Source organism: Salmo salar, chromosome 19 (genome assembly GCF_965601325.2).
Source record: "Salmo salar chromosome 19, fSalSal1, whole genome shotgun sequence".
NCBI classification, from domain to species: domain Eukaryota; kingdom Metazoa; phylum Chordata; class Actinopteri; order Salmoniformes; family Salmonidae; genus Salmo; species Salmo salar.
This window is the reverse complement of record NC_138309.1, coordinates 38,616,337-38,641,344: the sequence shown is the minus strand read 5'-3', so window position 1 is coordinate 38,641,344 and position 25,008 is coordinate 38,616,337. Positions and strand designations below refer to the sequence as shown.

At 44.5% G+C, this 25,008-nt stretch overlaps 1 protein-coding gene across 2 annotated transcripts; it reads left to right on the top strand.

Annotated features, from left to right (window-relative positions):
- Positions 1-710: 710 nt before the first annotated feature.
- LOC106578778 (spastin) lies at positions 711-22,315 on the top strand. Of its 2 annotated transcripts, none has more exons than XM_045702274.2 (16): positions 711-1,083; positions 1,320-1,403; positions 1,507-1,590; positions 3,672-3,847; positions 4,282-4,418; positions 4,969-5,062; positions 12,589-12,663; positions 13,121-13,192; positions 14,361-14,436; positions 15,209-15,300; positions 16,813-16,892; positions 18,599-18,641; positions 18,772-18,851; positions 19,135-19,205; positions 20,234-20,274; positions 21,386-22,315. In XM_045702274.2, the coding sequence occupies exons 1-16, from the start codon at positions 966-968 to the stop codon at positions 21,509-21,511; spliced, it is 1,449 nt and encodes a 482-aa protein (XP_045558230.1). In that variant the 5' UTR covers positions 711-965; the 3' UTR covers positions 21,512-22,315. The 2 variants fall into 2 exon arrangements, with proteins under 2 accessions (XP_045558230.1, XP_045558229.1); XM_045702273.2 differs by having other exon boundaries at positions 4,951-5,062.
- Positions 22,316-25,008: the final 2,693 nt, after the last annotated feature.

Genomic DNA, 25,008 nt, shown 5'->3' with positions numbered 1-25,008 from the left:
GGTAGAGCATGGTGTTTGCAACGTCAGGGTTGTGGGTTCGATTCCCACGGGGGACCAGTACGGAGAAAAAAAATGTATTAAATGTATGCATTCACTACTGTAAGTCGCTCTGGATAAGAGCGTCTGCTAAATGACTAAAATGTAAATTAAAGGCAGTCGGGAGGACGCATGATCAGGTGGGACCATTCACGCCAATGAGAGGGCAGTTATATGCTTGAAGAACTCCGATATAAAGTATTTTTTTTTTTTAATCTCTCTCAATGTTGGCGGGGTGTCACTTGTCCTACTTATATCAGTACAGTCGTAAGAATCTAAACACCACGACACGTTTATTCGATTAAATAAGCCACATGTAACAAATAAACCATTACATTTAATTAACCAAACACGACACCCATTGATCTCCATACAAAAACTCGCCGCTTGTTGAGCGGGGAAAAAAAGTGAACCTGGAGAAGACACATTTTGTGCCCAGTTATTCCCTCGCTTCGCGTCTTCCCCTGTTATTTCAACAACAACAACAACAAAAAAACGAATATTACATTACTTTTGGTATGCCACGGTAAACTTCCACACTATTTATCTACTGTCAGTGCTTATCGATTTATGTGACTGTATTACATTATATTTGCTTCTATACATTTATTACCGTATTTAGCGTCTTGTTTTAAATGTTCGACAAAAGTGCGGTAGTTCCACTCATGCGTAACGCCAACTTCCTGTTCCAACAAAACACCGACGTCTTGGAACTGTGTGGACTGGGTCTCTACAATTAGTTTTGTTATTATTGTAAAATAGAACACGTTTACGATCATCTGTCGGATATGAAAATGGTTAGAGATATAATAATACATTGCTGAGGACGCTGACGGCCTTTTATGGTGTTTAGTTATCTCTGTTTGCTTATGTATTTGAGATTCTGATATAGCTAGCGACTGTAACTAGCTGTACGTTATTTCACTACCATGTCGGCCAAAGTTAGAGCGGGGGACAGCAAAGACAACGGAGAAATTATTAAAAACTACCATAAACGAGCATTTGAATACATATCCGTGGCATTAAAGATCGATGAAGATGACAAAGGTTGAATGCATCTCCTTATCTTTAAAACAAAAATATATTGTATATGTTTATCATACATTAGCTTCGATGAAACCAAGAGAGTTTTACAATGTCAAAACTCTTGGTTGCATCGAAGCCAATCATACATGTTGTGTGACTATGCAAGCATATGCAATGGCTCACTGGGAGTGTCTGTCTGTCTGTCTGTCTGTCTGTCTACTCTCTCTGTGACTGAGCCTGTGGGTTTGTTATGGCAGGTGTCAAGGAGGAGGCAGTCCAGTGGTATCAGAAAGGTATTGCAGAGCTTCAAAGGGGGATTGCTATTGAAGTCACAGGACAAGGTAAGCTAATTCCTACCTCATTATCTTTCAAGTTAATATGAGGTTGTTTGTGTTGTGGCCTTGGCCAGTTACGGTGTTTCGCTGTCTTTCACTTTCACTTTAGGAGAACATTGTGATCGTTCAAAGAGGCTTCAAACTAAGATGATCAACAATCTCACCATGGCAAAGGACCGACTCGCTCTTCTAGGTCAGCCCTCAGACGATGTTGAGAACGTTGTTTTAGATTGTATCACGTCATGATGACTTCCCATACTGGTAATATATGAGGCATGCTGCAGTCTTCATGATGACTACCCATACTGGTAATCTATGAGGCATGCTGCAGTCTTCATGATGACTACCCATACTGGTAATATATGAGGCATGCTGCAGTCTTCATGATGACTTCCCATACTGGTAATATATGAGGCATGCTGCAGTCTTCATGATGACTTCCCATACTGGTAATATATGAGGCATGCTGCAGTCTTCATGATGACTTCCCATACTGGTAATATATGAGGCATGCTGCAGTCTTCATGATGACTACCCATACTGGTAATATATGAGGCATGCTGCAGTCTTCATGATGACTACCCATACTGGTAATATATGAGGCATGCTGCAGTCTTCATGATGACTACCCATACTGGTAATATATGAGGCATGCTGCAGTCTTCATGATGACTTCCCATACTGGTAATATATGAGGCATGCTGCAGTCTTCATGATGACTTCCCATACTGGTAATATATGAGGCATGCTGCAGTCTTCATGATGACTTCCCATACTGGTAATATATGAGGCATGCTGCAGTCTTCATGATGACTACCCATACTGGTAATATATGAGGCATGCTGCAGTCTTCATGATGACTACCCATACTGGTAATATATGAGGCATGCTGCAGTCTTCATGATGACTTCCCATACTGGTAATATATGAGGCATGCTGCAGTCTTCATGATGACTTCCCATACTGGTAATATATGAGGCATGCTGCAGTCTTCATGATGACTTCCCATACTGGTAATATATGAGGCATGCTGCAGTCTTCATGATGACTACCCATACTGGTAATATATGAGGCATGCTGCAGTCTTCATGATGACTACCCATACTGGTAATATATGAGGCATGCTGCAGTCTTCATGATGACTACCCATACTGGTAATATATGAGGCATGCTGCAGTCTTCATGATGACTACCCATACTGGTAATATATGAGGCATGCTGCAGTCTTCATGATGACTTCCCATACTGGTAATATATGAGGCATGCTGCAGTCTTCATGATGACTACCCATACTGGTAATATATGAGGCATGCTGCAGTCTTCATGATGACTACCCATACTGGTAATATATAAGGCATGCTGCAGTCTTCATGATGACTTCCCATACTGGTAATATATGAGGCATGCTGCAGTCTTCATGATGACTACCCATACTGGTAATATATGAGGCATGCTGCAGTCTTCATGATGACTTCCCATACTGGTAATATATGAGGCATGCTGCAGTCTTCATGATGACTACCCATACTGGTAATATATGAGGCATGCTGCAGTCTTCATGATGACTACCCATACTGGTAATATATGAGGCATGCTGCAGTCTTCATGATGACTACCCATACTGGTAATATATAAGGCATGCTGCAGTCTTCATGATGACTTCCCATACTGGTAATATATGAGGCATGCTGCAGTCTTCATGATGACTACCCATACTGGTAATATATAAGGCATGCTGCAGTCTTCATGATGACTTCCCATACTGGTAATATATGAGGCATGCTGCAGTCTTCATGATGACTACCCATACTGGTAATATATGAGGCATGCTGCAGTCTTCATGATGACTTCCCATACTGGTAATATATGAGGCATGCTGCAGTCTTCATGATGACTTCCCATACTGGTAATATATGAGGCATGCTGAAGTCTTCTCTCATAACACTTTGAAGTGATGCCACACTTAGATTTTGAGCTATACAGATTTGTGTTGTAAATAAATCCCTGACTAAGATCAGTACTACTCACTCACTCACTCACTCACTCACTCACTCACTCACTCACTCACTCACTCACTCACTCACTCACTCACTCACTCAAAAAGGTTTAAAAGAGATAGACATTTCAAGTGTTATATTACCAGCTATGTGTTTTAGCAATTTGCAAATAGTTATAGTACTGTTTTTTATTTATTTTTTATTTAACCTTGTTTCTCAATTCTCGCTTTCTCTCTCTCACCCTCTGTCTCTCTCCATCCTCTCTCTCTCACCACAGAAGGTGCATCGGCGTCTAAAACAAGAGACAGCTCTCAGAGTCCACCAGGCCATCTCCCTACCCCTCCAGTGAGGCCTTCTGGTCCAAAGAACAAGCCAGGACCAGGTCCAGGTGGTTCTATGTCCAGTCACAGCAAGCCAGCAAGCACTGGCTCAAGCAGGACCAACAATATCAAGGTATCCCTGGTACAGGTCCTGTCCCCGTCCCTGGTCCCATTAAAGTACAGGCCTTGTCCTATCCCCGTCCCTGGTCCAATTAAAGTACAGGCCTTGTCCTGCCCCCTGTCCCTGGTCCAATTAAAGTACAGGCCTTGTCCTGCCCCCTGTCCCTGGTCCAATTAAAGTACAGGCCTTGTCCTGTCTCTTGTCCCGTTAAAGTACAGACCTTGTTCTATCCCCATCCCCTATCCTCTAGTCCCATAAATGATTTAGTCCTAGTCTTATAACCTCCCCACTAACAGTTTACAGACAACAACGTTTCTGAGTCGTAATTTGTCTTAAATACTGTTTCAAATGGGATGTTGTTCCTCTTAGTGTATCCTTTTTGTTTTATGTGAAATGTATTTTTTATGGTCTATGATATTGTGCACTTATGGAGTGTTCTCTCTAAGGTTGTCCCTCGGGCTGCAGGAAGAGGACAGAATGGTAGACCAGCAGCATCAAAGGAACCACAAAAGAGGGATATGAAGAACTTTAAGAATGTGGACAGCAAGTTGGCCAGCTTCATACTGAATGAAATCGTAGACGGGTAGGATAGATAAGCTATCTGTGTAGCCTGGTCCCGGGAGCTATCTGTGTAGCCTGGTCCCGGGAGCTATCTGTGTAGCCTGGTCCCCGGGAGCTATCTGTGTAGCCTAGTCCCCGGGAGCTATCTGTGTAGCCTAGTCCCCGGGAGCTATCTGTGTAGCCTGGTCCCCGGGAGCTATCTGTGTAGCCTGGTCCCCGGGAGCTATCTGTGTAGTCTTTTGGTCATTGTCTGGGGTGTTAGTACTGTATAGCTAACAGAGGTGTGACCAGGCTATGATAGAGAAGATCCTCAGTACATTCAATTGGTGGGATTCTAGAGACGGTGATAGTGGACTGCAGTCAGGATCAAATTAAATGTTGATTCTTGGGGATGCCCTGACGTCAAAATCATAGACTTTTGAGGTGGCACACACTGATACCTTTTTGTTAAGGCGGTGCCTAGCTCTCCTGTAATTACAACCCATGACTGTAATTGAGACTGCTGTGGTTCTGGAGTCATTTTAAACATGTGTCTGTGTGTCTGTTTATTTCAGTGTGTCTGTTTATTTCAGTGGGTCATCAGTGAGCTTTGAAGACATAGCGGGCCAGGAGCTGGCTAAACAAGCTCTTCAGGAGATAGTCATCCTGCCTGCACTCAGACCTGAGGTGAGCTTGTTCGCTTTCTACTCTGTGTTATGAGCTGCTATCTGTGTTATGAGCTGCTATCTGTCAGTAATGAGCTGCTATCTGTCAGTAATGAGCTGCTATCTGTGTTATGAGCTGCTATCTGTCAGTAATGAGCTGCTATCTGTCAGTTATGAGCTGCTATCTGTCAGTTATGTGCTGCTATCTGTCAGTTATGTGCTGCTATCTGTCAGTAATGAGCTGCTATCTGTCAGTAATGAGCTGCTATCTGTCAGTAATGAGCTGCTATCTGTCAGTAATGAGCTGCTATCTGTCAGTAATGAGCTGCTATCTGTCAGTAATGAGCTGCTATCTGTCAGTAATGAGCTGCTATCTGTCAGTAATGAGCTGCTATCTGTCAGTAATGAGCTGCAATCTGTGTTATGAGCTGCTATCTGTGTTATGAGCTGCTATCTGTCAGTAATGAGCTGCTATCTGTCAGTAATGAGCTGCTATCTGTCAGTTATGAGCTGCTATCTGTCAGTAATGAGCTGCTATCTGTCAGTTATGTGCTGCTATCTGTCAGTAATGAGCTGCTATCTGTCAGTAATGAGCTGCTATCTGTCAGTAATGAGCTGCTATCTGTCAGTAATGAGCTGCAATCTGTGTTATGAGCTGCTATCTGTCAGTAATGAGCTGCTATCTGTCAGTTATGTGCTGCTATCTGTCAGTAATGAGCTGCTATCTGTCAGTAATGAGCTGCTATCTGTCAGTAATGAGCTGCTATCTGTGTTATGAGCTGCTATCTGTCAGTAATGAGCTGCTATCTGTCAGTAATGAGCTGCTATCTGTCAGTAATGAGCTGCTATCTGTCAGTAATGAGCTGCTATCTGTGTTATGAGCTGCTATCTGTCAGTAATGAGCTGCTATCTGTCAGTAATGAGCTGCTATCTGTCAGTAATGAGCTGCTATCTGTCAGTAATGAGCTGCTATCTGCCAGTAATGAGCTGCTATCTGTCAGTAATGAGCTGCTATCTGTCAGTAATGAGCTGCTATCTGTCAGTAATGAGCTGCTATCTGTCAGTAATGAGCTGCTATCTGTCAGTAATGAGCTGCTATCTGTCAGTTATGAGCTGCTATCTGTCAGTTATGCCTGATTCACATTCTAGGGTCAAACCTACCCAAGCCAAGCTGAGCTGCTTTGATCTGGTCTGTTTACACATCCGGCATATTTACTGAAAAGGACAATTTGAAATGAAAATATCCGAGCCAGCACAGTACAGTTGAGGTCGGCCCTATTGTGGGAATCAGGCTTCACAGTTGTCTTGTTGTCTCTTGTCCAGTCTGTTGTCTCTAGTCAAATCAAATCAAAGATTATTTGTCACGTGCACCGAATACAACAGGTGTAGACCTTACAGTGAAATGCTTACTTACAGGCCCTAAACAACAGTGCAATTTTTAAGTAAAAAATAGGTATTAGGTGAACAATAGATAAGTAAATAAATAAAAACCAGTAAATAACAGTGAATAATAACAGGGAGGCTGTATACAGTAGGGAGGCTGTATACAGTAGAGGCGCTATATACAGTACCAGGGCTATATACAGGCACCGGTTAGTCGGGCTGATTGAGGTAGTATGTACATGTAGGTATGGTTAAAGTGACTATGCATATATGATGAACAGAGAGTAGCAGTAGCGTAAAAGAGGGGTTGGCGGGTGGCAGGACATAATGCAGATAGTCTGGGTAGCCAATGTGCGGGGGCACCAGTTAGTCGGGCTAATTGAGGTAGTATGTACATGAATGAATAGTTAAAGTGACTATGCATATATGATAAACAGAGAGTAGCAGCAGTGTAAATGGGGGGGGGGGGGGGGGGGGGGCACACAATGCAAATAGACCGGGTAACCATTTGATTACCTGTTCAGAAGTCTTATTGCTTGGGGGTAAAAACTGTTGAGGAGCCTTTTGGTCCTAGACTTGGCGCTCCGGTACCGGTTGCCATGCGGTAGTAGAGAGAACAGTCTATGACTGGGGTGGCTGGGGTCTTTGACAATTTTTAGGGATTTCCTCTGACACTGCCTGGTGTACAGGTCCTGGATGGCAGGCAGCTTAACCCCAGTGATGTATTGGGCCGTACGCACTACCCTCTGTAGTGCCTTGTGGTCAGAGGTCGAGCAGTTGCTGTACCAGGCAGTGATGCAACCAGTCAGGATGCTCTCGATGTTGCAGCTGTAGAACCTTTTAAAGATCTGAGGACCCATGCCAAATCTTTTTTGTTTCCTGAGGGGGAATAGGCTTTGTCGTGCCCTCTTCACAACTGTCTTGGTGTGCTTGGACCATGTTAGTTTGTTGGTGATGTGGACACCAAGGAACTTGAAGCTCTCAACCTGCTCCACTACAGCCCGTCGATGAGAATGGGAGCGTGCTCTGTGCTCCTTTACCAGTAGTCCACAATCATCTCCTTAGTCTTGGTTACGTTGAGGGATAGGTTGTTATTCTGCCAACACCCGGCCAGGGCTCTGACCTCCTCCCTATCGTCGTTGTCGGTGATCAGGCCTACCAGTGTTGTGTCGTCTACAAACTTAATTATGGTGTTGGAGTCGTACCTGGCCGTGCAGTCATGAGGGGACTGAGCACGCACCCCTGAGGGGCTTCAGTGTTGAGGATCAGTGTGGAAAATGTGTTGCTACCTACCCTCACCACCTGGGGGCAGCCCGTCAGGAAGTCCAGGATCCAGTTACAGAGGGAGGTGTTTAGTCCCAGGGTCCTTAGCTTAGTGATGAGCTTTGAGGGTACTATGGTGTTGACCGCTGAGTTGTAGTCAATGAACAGCATTCTCACGTAGGTGTTCCTTTTGTCCAGGTGGGAAAGGGCAGTGTGAAGTGCAATAGAGATTGCATCATCTGTGGATCTGTTTGGACGGTATGCAAATTGGAGTGGGTCTAGGGTTTCTGGGATAATAGTATTGATGTGAGCCATTACCAGCCTTTCAAAGCACTTCATGGCTACGGATGTGAGTGCTACGGGTCTGTAGTCATTTAGGCAGGTTTCCTTAGTATTCTTGGGGACTGTGGTGGTCTACTTGAAACATGTTGGTATTACAGACTCAATCAGTGACATATTGAAAATGTCAGTGAAGACATCTGCCAGTTGGTCAGCACATGCCCGGAGCACATGTCCTGGTAATCCGTCTGGCCCCGTCGGCTACGGAGAGCGTGATCACACGGCCGTCTGGAACAGCTGATGCTCTCATGCATGCCTCAGTGTTGTTTGCCTCAAAGCGAGCGTAGAAGTGATTTTGCTCGTATGGTAGGCTCGGGTTCCTGGGCAGCTCGCGGCTCTGCTTCCATTTGTAGTCTGTAATAGTTTGCAAGCCCTGCCACATAAGACGAGCATCGGAGTCGGTGTAGTACGATTCAATCTAGTCCAGTCTGTTGTTGTCTCTAGTCCAATCTGTTGTTGTCTCTAGTCCAGTCTGTTGCTGTCTCTAGTCCAGTCTGTTGCTGTTTCTAGTCCAGTCTGTTGTTGTCTCTAGTCCAGTCTGTTGTTGTTTCTAGTCCAGTCTATAGTGTTGTCTCTAGTCCAGTCTGTAGTGTTGTCTCTAGTCCAGTTTTTTGTTGTCTGTAGTCCAGTCTGTTATTGTCTCTACTCCAGTCTGTTGGTGCTGTCTCTACTCCAGTCTATGGTGTTGTTGTCTCTTCTCCAGTCTATGGTGTTGTTGTCTCTAGTCCAGTCTATGGTGTTGTTGTCTCTTCTCCAGTCTATGGCGGTGTTGTCTCTTCTCCAGTCTATGGTGGTGTTGTCGCTAGTCCAGTCTATGGTGGTGTTGTCTCTACTCCACTCTATGGTGGTGTTGTCTCTTCTCCAGTCTATGGTGTTGTTGTCTCTAGTCCAGTCTATGGTGGTGTTGTCTCTTCTCCAGTCTATGGTGTTGTTGTCTCTAGTCCAGTCTATGGTGGTGTTGTCTCTAGTCCAGTCTATGGTGGTGTTGTCTCTAGTCCAGTCTATGGTGGTGTTGTCTCTTCTCCAGTCTATGGTGGTGTTGTCTCTACTCCAGTCTATGGTGGTGTTGTCTCCACTCCAGTCTATGGTGGTGTTGTCTCCACTCCAGTCTATGGTGTTGTTGTCTCCACTCCAGTCTATGGTGGTGTTGTCTCTACTCCAGTCTATGGTGGTGTTGTCTCCACTCCAGTCTATGGTGGTGTTGTCTCCACTCCAGTCTATGATGGTGTTGTCTCCACTCCAGTCTATGGTGGTGTTGTCTCCAGTCTATGGTGGTGTTGTCTCGTCTCCAGTCTATGGTGGTGTTGTCTCCACTCCAGTCTATGGTGGTGTTGTCTCCACTCCAGTCTATGGTGGTGTTGTCTCCACTCCAGTCTATGGTGGTGTTGTCTCCACTCCAGTCTATGGTGGTGTTGTCTCCACTCCAGTCTGTTGGTGGTGTTGTCTCCACTCCAGTCTATGGTGGTGTTGTCTCCTCTCCAGTCTGTTAGTGGTGTTGTCTCTTCTCCAGTCTGTTAGTGGTGTTGTCTCTTCTCCAGTCTATGGTGGTGTAGTCTCTTCTCCAGTCTATGGTGGTGTTGTCTAGACTCCAGTCTGTTGGTGTTGTTGTCTCTAGTCCAGTCTATGGTGTTGTTGTCTCTAGTCCAGTCTATGGTGGTGTTGTGTCTTCTCCAGTCTATGGTGGTTTTGTCTCTACTCCAGTCTATTGTGGTGTTGTCTCTACTCCAGTCTATGGTGGTGTTGTCTCTACTCCAGTCTATGGTGGTGTTGTCTCTACTCCAGTCTATGGTGGTGTTGTCTCTACTCCAGTCTATGGTGGTGTTGTCTCTACTCCAGTCTATGGTGGTGTTGTCTCTACTCCAGTCTATGGTGGTGTTGTCTCTACTCCAGTCTGTTGGTGGTGTTGTCTCTACTCCAGTCTGTTGGTGGTGTTGTCTCTACTCCAGTCTATGGTGGTGTTGTCTCTAGCCCAGTCTATGGTGGTGTTGTCTCTAGTCCAGTCTATGGTCGTGTTGTCTCTACTCCAGTCTGTTGGTGGTGTTGTCTCTACTCCAGTCTATGGTGGTGTTGTCTCTTCTCCAGTCTATGGTGTTGTTGTCTCTAGTCCAGTCTATGGTGGTGTTGTCTCTAGTCCAGTCTATGGTGGTGTTGTCTCTTCTCCAGTCTATGGTGGTGTTGTCTCTAGTCCAGTCTATGGTGGTGTTGTCTCTTCTCCAGTCTATGGTGGTGTTGTCTCTACTCCAGTCTATGGTGGTGTTGTCTCCACTCCAGTCTATGGTGGTGTTGTCTCCACTCCAGTCTATGGTGGTGTTGTCTCCACTCCAGTCTATGGTGTTGTTGTCTCTACTCCAGTCTATGGTGGTGTTGTCTCTACTCCAGTCTATGGTGGTGTTGTCTCCACTCCAGTCTATGGTGGTGTTGTCTCCACTCCAGTCTATGGTGGTGTTGTCTCCACTCCAGTCTGTTGGTGGTGTTGTCTCCAGTCTATGGTGGTGTTGTCTCCACTCCAGTCTATGGTGGTGTTGTCTCCACTCCAGTCTATGGTGGTGTTGTCTCCTCTCCAGTCTATGGTGGTGTTGTCTCTTCTCCAGTCTATGGTGGTGTTGTCTCTACTCCAGTCTATGGTGGTGTTGTCTCTACTCCAGTCTGTTGGTGGTGTTGTCTCTACTCCAGTCTGTTGGTGGTGTTGTCTCTTCTCCAGTCTATGGTGGTGTTCTCTCTACTCCAGTCTATGGTGGTGTTGTCTCTACTCCAGTCTGTTGGTGGTGTTGTCTCTACTCCAGTCTGTTGGTGGTGTTGTCTCTACTCCAGTCTGTTGGTGGTGTTGTCTCTACTCCAGTCTGTTGGTGGTGTTGTCTCTACTCCAGTCTGTTGGTGTTGTTGTCTCTTCTCCAGTCTGTTGGTGTTGTTGTCTCTTCTCCAGTCTGTTGGTGGTGTTGTCTCTTCTCCAGTCTATGGTGGTGTTGTCTCTTCTCCAGTCTGTTGGTGGTGTTGTCTCTACTCCAGTCTGTTGGTGTTGTTGTCTCTTCTCCAGTCTGTTGGTGGTGTTGTCTCTACTCCAGTCTGTTGGTGTTGTTGTCTCTTCTCCAGTCTGTTGGTGGTGTAGTCTCTTCTCCAGTCTATGGTGGTGTTGTCTCTACTCCAGTCTATGGTGGTGTTGTCTCCACTCCAGTCTATGGTGGTGTTGTCTCCACTCCAGTCTATGGTGGTGTTGTCTCCACTCCAGTCTATGGTGGTGTTGTCTCCACTCCAGTCTATGGTGTTGTTGTCTCTACTCCAGTCTATGGTGGTGTTGTCTCTACTCCAGTCTATGGTGGTGTTGTCTCCACTCCAGTCTATGGTGGTGTTGTCTCCACTCCAGTCTATGGTGGTGTTGTCTCCACTCCAGTCTGTTGGTGGTGTTGTCTCCAGTCTATGGTGGTGTTGTCTCCACTCCAGTCTATGGTGGTGTTGTCTCCACTCCAGTCTATGGTGGTGTTGTCTCCTCTCCAGTCTATGGTGGTGTTGTCTCTTCTCCAGTCTATGGTGGTGTTGTCTCTACTCCAGTCTATGGTGGTGTTGTCTCTACTCCAGTCTGTTGGTGGTGTTGTCTCTACTCCAGTCTGTTGGTGGTGTTGTCTCTTCTCCAGTCTATGGTGGTGTTCTCTCTACTCCAGTCTATGGTGGTGTTGTCTCTACTCCAGTCTGTTGGTGGTGTTGTCTCTACTCCAGTCTGTTGGTGGTGTTGTCTCTACTCCAGTCTGTTGGTGGTGTTGTCTCTACTCCAGTCTGTTGGTGGTGTTGTCTCTTCTCCAGTCTGTTGGTGGTGTTGTCTCTTCTCCAGTCTGTTGGTGGTGTTGTCTCTACTCCAGTCTGTTGGTGTTGTTGTCTCTTCTCCAGTCTGTTGGTGGTGTTGTCTCTACTCCAGTCTGTTGGTGTTGTTGTCTCTTCTCCAGTCTGTTGGTGGTGTAGTCTCTTCTCCAGTCTATGGTGGTGTTGTCTAGACTCCAGTCTGTTGGTGTTGTTGTCTCTAGTCCAGTCTATGGTGGTGTTGTCTAGACTCCAGTCTATGGTGGTGTTGTCTCTAATCCAGTCTGTTGGTGGTGTTGTCTCTAGTCCAGTCTATGGTGGTGTTGTCTAGACTCCAGTCTATGGTGGTGTTGTCTCTACTCCAGTCTATGGTGGTGTTGTCTCTACTCCAGTCTGTTGGTGGTTTTGTCTCTACTCCAGTCTATGGTGGTGTTGTCTCTACTCCAGTCTATGGTGGTGTTGTCTCTACTCCAGTCTGTTGGTGGTTTTGTCTCTACTCCAGTCTATGGTGGTGTTGTCTCTACTCCAGTCTATGGTGGTGTTGTCTAGACTCCAGTCTATGGTGGTGTTGTCTCTTCTCCAGTCTATGGTGGTGTTGTCTCTACTCCAGTCTATGGTGGTGTTGTCTAGACTCCAGTCTATGGTGGTGTTGTCTCTACTCCAGTCTATGGTGGTGTTGTCTCTACTCCAGTCTGTTGGTGGTGTTGTCTCTACTCCAGTCTATGGTGGTGTTGTCTCTTCTCCAGTCTATGGTGTTGTGTTGTTCCCCTCTAGCTGTTCACTGGTCTCAGATCCCCGGCACGAGGTCTGCTCCTCTTCGGCCCCCCAGGCAATGGAAAGACCATGCTGGTGAGTCAAACGTTTGTGACCATCAAATGCATCACATGGTGTTGACTGCATGTTGAAGACATTATGCCTCTTTCTCATGATAATGATTTATCTCTTTTGTCCCTCCAACCCAGGCCAAAGCAGTAGAAATGGAGTCCTCTTTCTCATGATAATAAATTGATCACTTTTGTCCCTCTACGCAGGCCAACGCAGTAGAAATGGAGTCTTCTTTCTCATGATAATAAATTGATATATTTTGTCCCTCTACCCAGGCCAAAGCATTAGAAATGGAGTCCTCTTTCTCATGATAATAAATTGATCACTTTTGTCCCTCTACCCAGGCCAAAGCAGTAGAAATGGAGTCTTCTTTCTCATGATAATAAATTGATCACTTTTGTCCCTCTACCCAGGCCAAAGCAGTAGAAATGGAGTCTTCTTTCTCATGATAATGATTGATCTATTTTGTCCCTCTACCCAGGCCAAGGCAGTAGCAATGGAATCCCACGCCACCTTCTTTAACATCAGTGCTTCCAGTCTGACTTCTAAATGGGTGAGGAGTCTGAAGACTGTTGTCATTTACTGTGTCCAAAATCGCACCCTGTTCTCTATGTAGTGAACTACTGTAGACCAGGGTCTATAGGCTAGTGGACTACTGTAGACCAGGGTCTATAGGGTAGTGGACTACTGTAGACCAGGGTTTATAGGGTAGTGGACTACTGTAGACCAGGGTAGTGGACTGCTGTAGACCAGGGTCTATAGGGTAGTGGACTACTGTAGACCAGGGTAGTGGACTACTGTAGACCAGGGTCTATAGGGTAGTGGACTACTGTAGACCAGGGTCTATATGGTAGTAGATGACTGTAGACCATGGTCTATAGGGTAGTGGACTACTGTAGACCAGGGTAGTGGACTACTGTAGACCAGGTAGAGATATGGTAGTAGACTACTGTTGACCAGGTAGAGGAATGGTAGTAGACTACTGTTGACCAGGGTAGTGGACTACTGTAGACCAGGTAGAGGTATGGTAGTAGATGACTATAGACCAGGGTCTATAGGGTAGTGGACTACTGTAGACCAGGGTCTATAGGGTAGTGGACTACTGTAGACCAGGTAGAGATATGGTAGTGGACTACTGTAGACCAGGGTTTATAGGGTAGTGGACTACTGTTGACCAGGGTCTGTAGGGTAGTGGACTACTGTAGACCAGGGTCTATAGGGTAGTGGACTACTGTAGACCAGGGTTTATAGGGTAGTGGACTACTGTAGACCAGGGTAGTGGACTACTGTAGACCAGGGTAGTGGACTACTGTAGACCAGGGTCTATAGGGTAGTGGACTACTGTTGACCAGGGTAGTGGACTACTGTAGACCAGGGTTTATAGGGTAGTGGACTACTGTTGACCAGGGTAGTGGACAACTGTAGACCAGGGTCTATAGGGTAGTGGACTACTGTTGACCAGGGTAGTGGACTACTGTAGACCAGGGTCTATAGGGTAGTGGACTACTGTAGACCAGGTAGAGGTTTGTCCCACTTAGTGGATTAATAGATGTAGCTTAGTGATCAGTTAAACTATCAGTAAGCAAATGGTTATAAGTCTTTAAACTGCTTATACACTCTTTTAAAACCACTTTATAAAGTTGACCTTTATGTTCCAGTGTAAAGTGTTAGTACCAGTAGTTCTACTTGAGTGACCTTTGACCTGTATCTCTCCTTTCCAGGTGGGAGAGGGAGAGAAGCTGGTCAGAGCTCTGTTTGCTGTTGCCAGAGAACTACAGCCTGCCATCATCTTCATTGGTTGGTTTGATTGATTGTATTGAATGTCCTTTTTACCCATACAGTATACTCAACATCGTCCAACAGTGATCTGACATCTAACATTGATATTTGAACCTGACATTTTTCCATTCAGTATTTTTTTAGTCTAGGACTCGGCTTTTAGTCTGTCCAAAAAAACGACCATTCATTACATTAGTTTAATAATGGATTGGATTTTTATAGCGACTTTCTACATAATGAGGTACTCGAAGCGCTTTGCATAGTAAGGGGGTGAATTGGACTAGTTTAAAGATCCAGAAATCACTCCTCCATTTCCTGGTTGCTAATATTCTAATAGTGTCGCCTAATTTCAGTTTATGTGACTAAACAACTAAGTAAAGTGTAGACAGTCATTGTACCATTTAAAATGCTTTCCTTTAACCAGAGAATCATTGTACCATCGAAAGCGCTTTTCTATAACGAAAAATATTGCATTTTCAGCTGTTTGAAGCTGGTGTACAAAACCAAAAGTAATATGCAAAAACTAAACTTGAGAACGGGAAGCATAGAAATAGCGTACGTAGATCAGATGTACAGCTTCTTAGACTGGCTGTCAATGAGAATGACAGATCTACAACTCACATTTCTATGTGAATTTGGTCAGGTCGTCCAAAAAGTGACATTTTTAACAGCTTTAATAAAAATGTTTTACCCTAGTTGTTTTGTTTCTGAGAGACTGAACAGACAGTAGCTGTTCATTGACGTTATGGTGACGTTCACTGTGGTTCCTGTCTGTTTGCCATTCTCCCAGATGAGATCGACAGCCTGCTCTGTGAGAGGAGGGAAGGAGAACACGATGCCAGCCGCCGGTTAAAAACTGAGTTTCTCATACAGTTTGACGGGGTAAGACCAACGACCATTTTAATTATGTCACGGTAATGTTACTCACGCTGCAATTATCACCGGCAGTTGAAATTCCTATGTACTGTTTTATGGATGTTTCGTGTATGGGTTTTTAATGAGCTACAAAAGACCTTATGCACACTACATGACCAACAGGATGTGGACACCTGCTCATCGAACATCTCATTCCAAAATCATGGGCATTAATATGGAGTTGTCCCCCCCTTTGCTGCTGTAACAGCCTCCACTCTTCTGAGAAGGCTTTCCACTAGATGTTGGAACATTGCTGCTATAACAGCCTCCACTCTTCTGGGAAGGCTTTCCACTAGATGTTGGAACATTGTTGCTCTAACAGCCTCCATTCTTCTGGGAAGGCTTTCTACTAGATGTTGGAACATTGCTGCTGGGACTTGCTTCCATTCAGCCACAAGAGCATTAGTGAGGTTGGTACTGATGTCGAGCGATTAGGCCTGACTCGCAGTCGGCGTTCTGATTCAACGAAAAAGGGGATTGATGGTGTTGAGTTCAGGGCTCTGTGCAGGCCAGTCAAGTTCTTCCACACCGATCGCGACAAACCATCTGTATGTATCTCACTTTGTGGATGGGGGCATTATCATTCTGAAACAGGAAAGGGCCTTCCCCAAACTGTTGCCACAAAATTGGATGCACAGAATTGTCTAGAATGTCACTGAATGCTGTAGTGTTTAGATTTCCATTCACAGGAACTAAGGGGCCCGAACCATGGAAAAACAGTCCCAGACCATTATTCCTCCTCCACCAAACTTTACAGTTGGCACTATACATTGGGGCAGGTAGCGGTCTCCTGGCATCCGCCAAACCCAAATTCGTCTGTCGGACTGCCAGATGGTGAAGTGTGATTTATCACTCCAGAGAACGCATTTCCACTGCTCCAGAGTCCAATGGCGGCAGGCGTTACACCACTCCAGCCAACTCTTGGCATTGCTCATGGTGATCTTAGGCTCGTGTGCGGCTGCTCGGCCATGGAAACCCATTTCATGAAGCTCCCGACCAACAGTTCTTGTGCTGACGTTGCTTCCAGAGGCAGTTTGGGACTCGGTAGTGAGTGATGCAACCGAGGACACACAATTTTTATACGCTTCAGTACTCGGCAGTCCTGTTCTGTGAGCTTGTGTGTCCTACCACTTCACGGCTGAGGCGTTGTTGATCCTAGACATTTCCACTTCACAATGTTTCCACTTCAGAGTTGACCGGGGAAGCTCTAGCAAGGCATAAATTTAACGGACTGACTTGTTGGAAAGGTGGCATCCTATGATGGTGCCACGTTGAAAGTCACTGAGATCTTCAGTAAGGCCATTCTACTGCCAAGGTTTGTCTATGGTGATCGCATGGCAGTGTGCACAATTTTATACACCTGTTAGCAACGTGTGTGGCTGAAATAGCTGAATCCACTCATTTGAAGTGGTGTCCATATACTTTTGTATATATGGTGTAGGTATTCTTCAACAACACTAGTCTCCTGGATGGTTGCAGGTGCAGTCAGATGGGGCAGAGAGGGTTCTGGTGATGGGAGCTACAAACAGACCACAGGAGCTGGACGAAGCTGTGCTCAGGTACTGAACACACCACAACACACACAGGAAGACGAAGCTGTGCTCAGGTACTGGACACAACACAACACAACACACACAGGAAGCTGTGCTCAGGTACTGGACACACCACAACACACACAGGAAGACAAAGCTGTGCTCAGGTACTGGACACAACACACACAGGAAGACAAAGCTGTGCTCAGGTACTGGACACAACACAACACACACAGGAAGACAAAGCTGTGCTCAGGTACTGGACACACCACAACACACACAGGAAGACAAAGCTGTGCTCAGGTACTGGACACAACACAACACACACAGGAAGACAAAGCTGTGCTCAGGTACTGGACACAACACAACACACACAGGAAGACAAAGCTGTGCTCAGGTACTGGACACAACACAACACACACAGGAAGACAAAGCTGTGCTCAGGTACTGGACACACCACAACACACACAGGAAGACAAAGCTGTGCTCAGGTACTGGACACACCACAACACACACAGGAAGACAAAGCTGTGCTCAGGTACTGGACACAACACACACAGGAAGACAAAGCTGTGCTCAGGTACTGGACACAACACAACACACACAGGAAGACAAAGCTGTGCTCAGGTACTGGACACAACACAACACACACAGGAAGACAAAGCTGTGCTCAGGTACTGGACACAACACAACACACACAGGAAGACAAAGCTGTGCTCAGGTACTGGACACAACACAACACACACAGGAAGACAAAGCTGTGCTCAGGTACTGGACACAACACAACACACACAGGAAGACAAAGCTGTGCTCAGGTACTGGACACAACACAACACACACAGGAAGACAAAGCTGTGCTCAGGTACTGGACATGAGACACACACATAAAGCGTGGGAACCGGTTAATAACGCTCTGCACACAAAATAAAGTTCTGAACCGGTTCAAACTAAAAATAAGTAACATTTTATATCGTTCCTTTCTGTTCTTTTTTCAAACCTCTGAAATCGTTTATTTTATTTACATTTAGCTCAACATTAAATGACCACTCAGTGCGGATAGAGCAGCTTGCTATGGAGCGGGCTAACTATGTACAGTATATGCATTGGACAGACCAGTGTAGGGCGTGAGATGTGACCCAAAAAAATTGGGAGGGTTTGGCTTGTAGCACTGGGCATGTTGTTATGACATGCATTATCTGAAATTAGGCCCACATAATTATACATGTGATATAGCAGCTTCTATGAAGGAAGGAACTTTGAAGGTTTTTGAACTTCCTGGAGTTGGTTGAACTTCCTGGATTTGGTCCAATGTTAAGCCAGAGCTAGCTAGCTAATAAGCTTGTGTGTGCAGAGCGGCACCGGAATTAAAATCAAAACACGTCTTATCTTTTTTTGTAGTTAATAAATCCAACGCGAAACGTGATAAATATAGTATCCTTAATTAGCATTGAAAAAGTTTATCCATTATTTTCTAATAAAAAAATCTCTGAATTTCTGAATCACCCTTGTAACGTCAGTAGGCTACTCTAGCCTATGCTTCGGAGGGGGAGAGGCAGGTCGCCTAAAACGGCTGGGGAAAATAATGGTTCTGTTCCGGAACAGTATAGATCACTTTCATTCCCAGTTCTGATTCTTTTCATGTCATTCTTTTCCTGTTTTCGGTTCTGTTCCCTGAACCGGTTCTAACCCCTGCTGACAATACTTAATTTGTTATTTTGTTTTTCCTTTTACAGGCGATTTGCCAAAAGGGTTCATGTAGCCTTACCAACAGAGGAGGTAAACCCATGTTGCATGTTTTCCCTTGTGTAGGACCATCACTGAACTTTGTTATGGCTTGAGTGGTTTACTGGGTAGATTTTTAGATATGTTTTTTTTAACCAATGTTATGTGTTTGCAAACATCACAGACGCGTTTCAAGTTGCTGAAGAATCTATTGGGAAAGCATGGACACCCACTCAACCAGAAGGAATTAGCCCATCTAGCGAAGTAAGTTTTCAGCATGGACACCCACTCAACCAGAAGGAATTAGCCCATCTACCAAAGTAAGTTTTCAGCATGGACACCCACTCAACCAGAAGGAATTAGCCCATCTGCCAAAGTAAGTTTTCAACATGGACACCCACTCAACCAGAAGGAATTAGCCCATCTGCCAAAGTAAGTTCTCACACTACACTACACTAGGCCACATCCATCCCCCCCCCAAGCATAAACTGTAGAGATAAAACTATCCAACCTAAACATGCTCTAACCAAAATATAAACCTTCTCAGAATGACGGGGGGCTATTCAGGAAGTGATCTTACGTCGTTGGCTAAGGATGCTGCTCTTGGACCAATCAGGGGTGAGTAAAGGCCTATCTTTCAGCCTGTCCCAATGCCCAGAAGTTATGGCTATATGCATTAGTAATAGACAATGTACCTATTATACCTATATACACTAACTGGACAGTTTATTAGGTACACCTCGGATCACTCGTACTATATAAAGCAGGCAGACGGGCATCGAGGCATTCAGTTACTGTTCCACTGAATGTTAGAATGGGCAAAACTAGTGATTTTGAGCGTGGTATGATCGTCGGTGCCAAGCAGAACGGATCCATTATAACTGAAACAGCCGCCCTCCTGGGCTTTTCACACAGGACAGTGTCTAGGGTTTCCTGAGAATGGTGTCGACAAACCCCCAAAAAAACATCCAGTCAGCGGCAGTCCAGTGGGGGAAAACAGCTTGTTGATAAAAGAGGTGAAAGGAGAATGGCAAGAATCTTGCAAGCTAACAGGCGCGCCACAAACAGGCTAATAACGGTGCAGTACAACAGTGGTGTGCAGAACGGCATCTCGGAACGCATAACTCGGCGATTCTTGTCATGGATGGGCAAATGCAGCTGACGACCACACGGGGTTACACTCCTATCAGCTAAAAACAAGAAGCAGCAGCTCCAAGGGGCACCCGATCACCAACACTGAACAATTGAAGAGGGGAAAAACATTTCCTGGAACATGACGGTGAGTTCAGTGTACTTGAGTGTCCTGGTCAGTCCAACACCTCAACCTAATAAGAGTATAATGGGATGAGATGGAACAAGCTGTTCGCAGCATGAATGTACTGCCATCCAATCTGCAGCAACTGCATGATGCCATCGCGTCAGCATGGACCGTCATCCTTATGGAATGTTTACGACAACTTGTAGAATGCCCCGAAGAATTCAGGCCGTTCTGGAGGCAAAGTGGGGTCTGACCCCCATACTAGTTGGGTGTACCTAATAAACTGGTTGGGGTGGTATATTTGGGGTGTATATTATAATACTGTAGCAAACTTGAGGGGGGTTAAGGTCGCTATGCCTGATCATGCTTGTTTTGTCTGTTTACACAGAACTTGGACCAGAGCAAGTGAAAAACATGGCTGCTAGTGATGTAAGTTATAACAGCTCAAAGCTATAATAGTCTGTGTCTGACATGAATAGAGAATATATTTCTGTGTATGAATGGAGAGTATACACTACATATACAAAAGTATGTGGACACCACTTCGAATGAGTAGATTCAGCTATTTCAGCCACACCCGTTGCTGACAGCTGTATAAAATCAAGCACACAGCCATGCAATCTCCATAGACAAACATTGGCAGAAGAATGGCCTTATTGAAGAGCTCAGTGACTTTTAATGTGGCACCGTCATAGGATGCCACCTTTCCAACAAGTCAGTTCGTCACACAAGCTCACAGAACGGGACCGCCGAGGGCTGAAGCGCATTAAATTGGTCTATCCTCGGTTGCAACACTCACTAGCGAGTTCCAAACTGCCTCTGGAAGCAACGTCAGCACAAGAACTGTTCGTTGGGAGCTTAATAGAATGGGTTTCCATGGCCGAGCAGCAGCACACAAGCCTAAGATCACCATGAGCAATGTCAAGCGTCGGTTGGAGTGGTGTAAAGATCACCGCCATTGGACACTGGAGCAGTGGAAATGTGTTCTCTGGAGTGATAAATCACACTTCACCATCTGGCAGTCTGACAGACGACTCTGGCTACCTACCCCAATCCATAGTGCCAACTGTAAAGTTTGGTGGAGGAGGAATAATGGTCTGGGGCTGTTCATGGTTCAGGCCAATTAGTTCCAGTGAATGGAAATCTTAACGCTACAGCATACAGTGACTTTCTAGACGATCCTTCCCTGAAGAGTGGAAGCTGTTATAGCAGCAAAGGGGGGACCAAATCCATATTAATGCTTATAGTTTTGGAATGAGATGTTCAAAGAGAAGGTGTCCACATACTTTTGGTTATGTAGTGTATTTCTGTGTATGAAATAGAGAATATATTTCCGTGTATGAAATAGAGAATATATTTCCGTGTATGAAATAGAGAATATATTTCCGTGTATGAAATAGAGAATATATTTCCGTGTATGAAAGAGAGAATATATTTCTGTGTATGAACTAGAGAATATATTTCTGTGTATGAAGTAGAGAATATATTTCTGTGTATGAAATAGAGAATATATTTCTGTGTATGCTGATGCTTGTTACAGATGCGTAACATCCGCTGCAAGGACTTTGAGGATTCTCTGAAGCGAATTAAACCCAGTGTCAGTCCCACAACCCTGGACCTCTATGTACGATGGAACACTGACTATGGAGACACGACGGCCTTCTAGAACCATGGAACTTAACTAATTTCCCAGCTAGCACATAACGTTCTGAGAACCATATGTTTCTTAGAGCGTGGTTGTCCTATGGTTATTTTGCATAAAATCTATTCACAACTTTCTGGGAATGGTACAGGGAGTCGCTTGGCTTTGGAACATTCTCAGCACATTTAAGGAACTTGACAAACCATTTTTTTGGGAGGGTATTTCAATGCTTTAACCAGAATGTTTCCTAAAAGTTCAAACATGGTTACATGTTCTGGGAACGTTCTCCAGCTGGTTGACGTTGGGAATGTTCTCAAATAGTTCAGAGAATGCTAAGAAACAATGTTCTTTTGTGGGAATTTCAGTACTTTAACATAATGTTTCCTACAGATTGCCTCATAGTTCTATTTAAATTCATGTAAAAAAAATACAAATAATAATTTGAGAGCGTTAAAACGTTCCATAAAAACCACAAGACAACTTTAACGTTCACAGAACGTTCTAAGAATGTTATTTAAAAACATACATTCCGTTCTCAGCGTCAACAAAACTCTCTCTATCCTCTATCTTGTTAATAAGTGTGATCAGGTGTGTTGGCCGCACCCACTAATTGACCATAGCTGATCTTAATGAGTCCTTGTTTCCTTTTGAAGCGGGGTCTGTTTAAATAGACTAAAATTAACAGCTTCGTATGAGTTATAAAACATAGCATGCTAGCTCCATCCTCATGGTGCAGTGGACTCATTTCATGGATATAGAACACAAGATTCTAGGTTTGAATCTCACTGATGCCGTGTTACAATAAATAAAAAAAAATGTTTTGCATGATTTAATGCCTAAGCAAATTCATTTCCATGTGTCTTACCTGTGCTGGGAGTTCCAAACAGTTAACCTAAGCTAGTAGTGTTATTAAAAGTGAATGTGAATGTTTTAAGAAAGTTTTTCAGAAACCTCCAAATAACCTAGAATTTCCATTTTCACAGCACGAATAAAAACCTCCGGGAAAGATGTGCAGAATACAACAAGTATAGACTTTACCATTAAATTCTTACTTACGAGCCCTTTCCCAACAATGCAGTTAAAAAGTTGTACAACTAACAAATAGAAGAAAAAAAATATAGTGAAAATATATATATTTTTTTAAATATGTTAAAAAAAAACTATCAAGGAATCTGAGTAAACTGTTCTCAGAACCTCCCTGCAACCTAAAAATAAACCCAGAACAGTCAACGTTTTCACTTCCATTCTCAGAACGTTTAAAATGCTCGGAAGCATATGGATTCGTTCCCACAACCAATGTGAAACCAAAAGCGTATGTTCCCATAACTTCCAACGAACCAAATTTGCTAGCTGGGTTAGTTCCATCTAAGACGTGATGGAACAAGGGATGTGTTCATTAGTGCACACCATAGCAAACAGTCTCTCCCAGTTTCAGCGTTTGCTTCAGTTTTGTGAGAGGGAAATAGAGATACATAGAGTAGACCATTACTGTAGAATTTGGGTGATTGCAAATTGCATAGAGACAGGAATGGCATTCTGATTAGTTGATATTGTTGTATTGACAGCTTTGAGAGTTGAAATTCTACTACTGTGAATATAGCTACTGCATAAAGACAGGACATTAGCCCCTCCACACTCCCATATTGCCTCCTCAAGGTGTCGAAAGCGTTCCACAGAGAAGCTGGCCCATGTTGACTCCAATGCTTCCCACAGTTGTGTCAAGTTGGCTGGATGGGTGGTGGACTGTTCTTGATACACACGGGGAAACTGTTGAGTGTGATGAAAACCCACCAGCGTTGCAGTTGTTGTCACAAACCGGTGCACCTGGGGCCTACTACCATACCCTGTTCAAAGCAATTAAATCTTCTGTCTTGCCCATTCACCCTCTGAATGGCATACATACCCAATCCATGTCTCAAGGCTTAAAAATCATTAAAAAAAAAATGTTTTAATCAGATTTGAAGTGGATTTAGCAAGTGACATCAATACGGGATCACCCGGTCAGCCTGTCATGGAAAGAGCAGTTGTTCCTAATGTTTTGTCCATTCAGTGTACACGTCAGCAACCACACCTATTGAAATCACTGCATCTCTAAACAAAGACTTTTAGAATGGATGGATAGTAATAAACTAGTCCTGAACAAAAACAAAAACTAAAGAGTATTGTATTTGGTACAAATAATTATTCGCAAGTTCTAGACCTCTGCTGAATCTGGCAATGAATGGTGTGGTTGTTGAGCAAGTTTGAGGAGACTTCTTGCGATTGCCTTTTTAAACCAGGGATCATCAACTAGATTTAACCGCGGGCCAACACAACGCCTCTCCCTATCTGACCTAGTAATCTAGTTAAGTAATATGTTCAGTACATGTATTAATGTAAGTCTGTCTATGTTAATGTGTTTACAGACTAAAATACTTTACAATTTTAATGTATTGTTTTGTTATTTGTCGAACCCCAGGAAGACTAGCTGTCGCTATTAACGGGGATCCCAATAAATCTATTATCAAGTTGTATTCTACAGCTCCAGATTTCTGATCGATATAATCGGATTGATGGTACGATATATGAATAACTTACTTTGTAAAGTAACCGATAAACTAAAACTGATCAACTCCCATCATCCTCTGATTGGCTGTCTACATCTTACAAACTTCATCTGAGGCTGAGGGGTGTCCCAACTCATTCCATGGAGGGCTGAGAGACTGCTGGTTTTAGTTGTTTCCTTTCAGTTCAATTAAAACCTAAACAACCTGGGCCACGTTCAGTTTCCCCCTGAAACGTTGTCGAACGTTGCAGATAGAAATTCCGTGAATAGAGCCAACGTGATTCCTTGGTCTACATGCTGTTGTTTGTTCTGTTACATATTTCTATCTGAACATTCCAAAATGTTATGTCCTGCGTGTTAACTAGTCAAAGGCTTTTCTAACTAACAAGTGACAGTTTGTTAATTTGCTCAATCAAGTACAAGGGAGGAGTCAAAACTGGCAGACACGCTGCCCTCCGTGGAATGATGAGTTTCACACCTGTCACCTAAAGGATGATTTCACTGAGAATGATTAGATCAGCCGGTCACTCAGCTGCTGTAGCTGCCACTGGAGGAGGTTGGAATGACCTGTCTTCCAAACGGAGGGGTTGGAATGACCTGTCTTCCAAACTGAAGGGGGTTGGAATGGCCTGTCTTCCAAACTGGAGGGGGTTGGAATGACCTGTCTTCCAAACTGAAGGGGGTTGGAATGACTTGTCTTCCAAACTGGAAGGGGTTGGAATGACCTGTCTTCCAAACTGGAGGGGGTTGGAATGACCTGTCTTCCAAACTGGAGGGGGTTGGAATGACCTGTCTTCCAAACTGAAGGGGGTTGGAATGACCTGTCTTCCAAACTGAAGGGGGTTGGAATGACCTGTCTTCCAAACTGAAGGGGGTTGGAATGACCTGTCTTCCAAACTGAAGGAGGTTGGAATGACCTGTCTTCCAAACGGAGGGGTTGGAATGACCTGTCTTCCAAACTGAAGGGGGTTGGAAT

What these genes read in the sequence shown, in the direction of transcription:
- LOC106578778 (XM_045702273.2), top strand. Translation starts at nt 966, where the DNA reads ATGTCGGCCAAAGTTAGAGCGGGGGACAGCAAAGACAACGGAGAAATT. An exon ending in GATCGATGAAGATGACAAAG is followed by an intron (nt 1,084 to 1,319) that starts GTTGAATGCATC and finishes TTGTTATGGCAG; the next exon opens with GTGTCAAGGAGGAGGCAGTC. An exon ending in GCAATGGAAAGACCATGCTG is followed by an intron (nt 12,664 to 13,120) that starts GTGAGTCAAACG and finishes CCCTCTACCCAG; the next exon opens with GCCAAGGCAGTAGCAATGGA.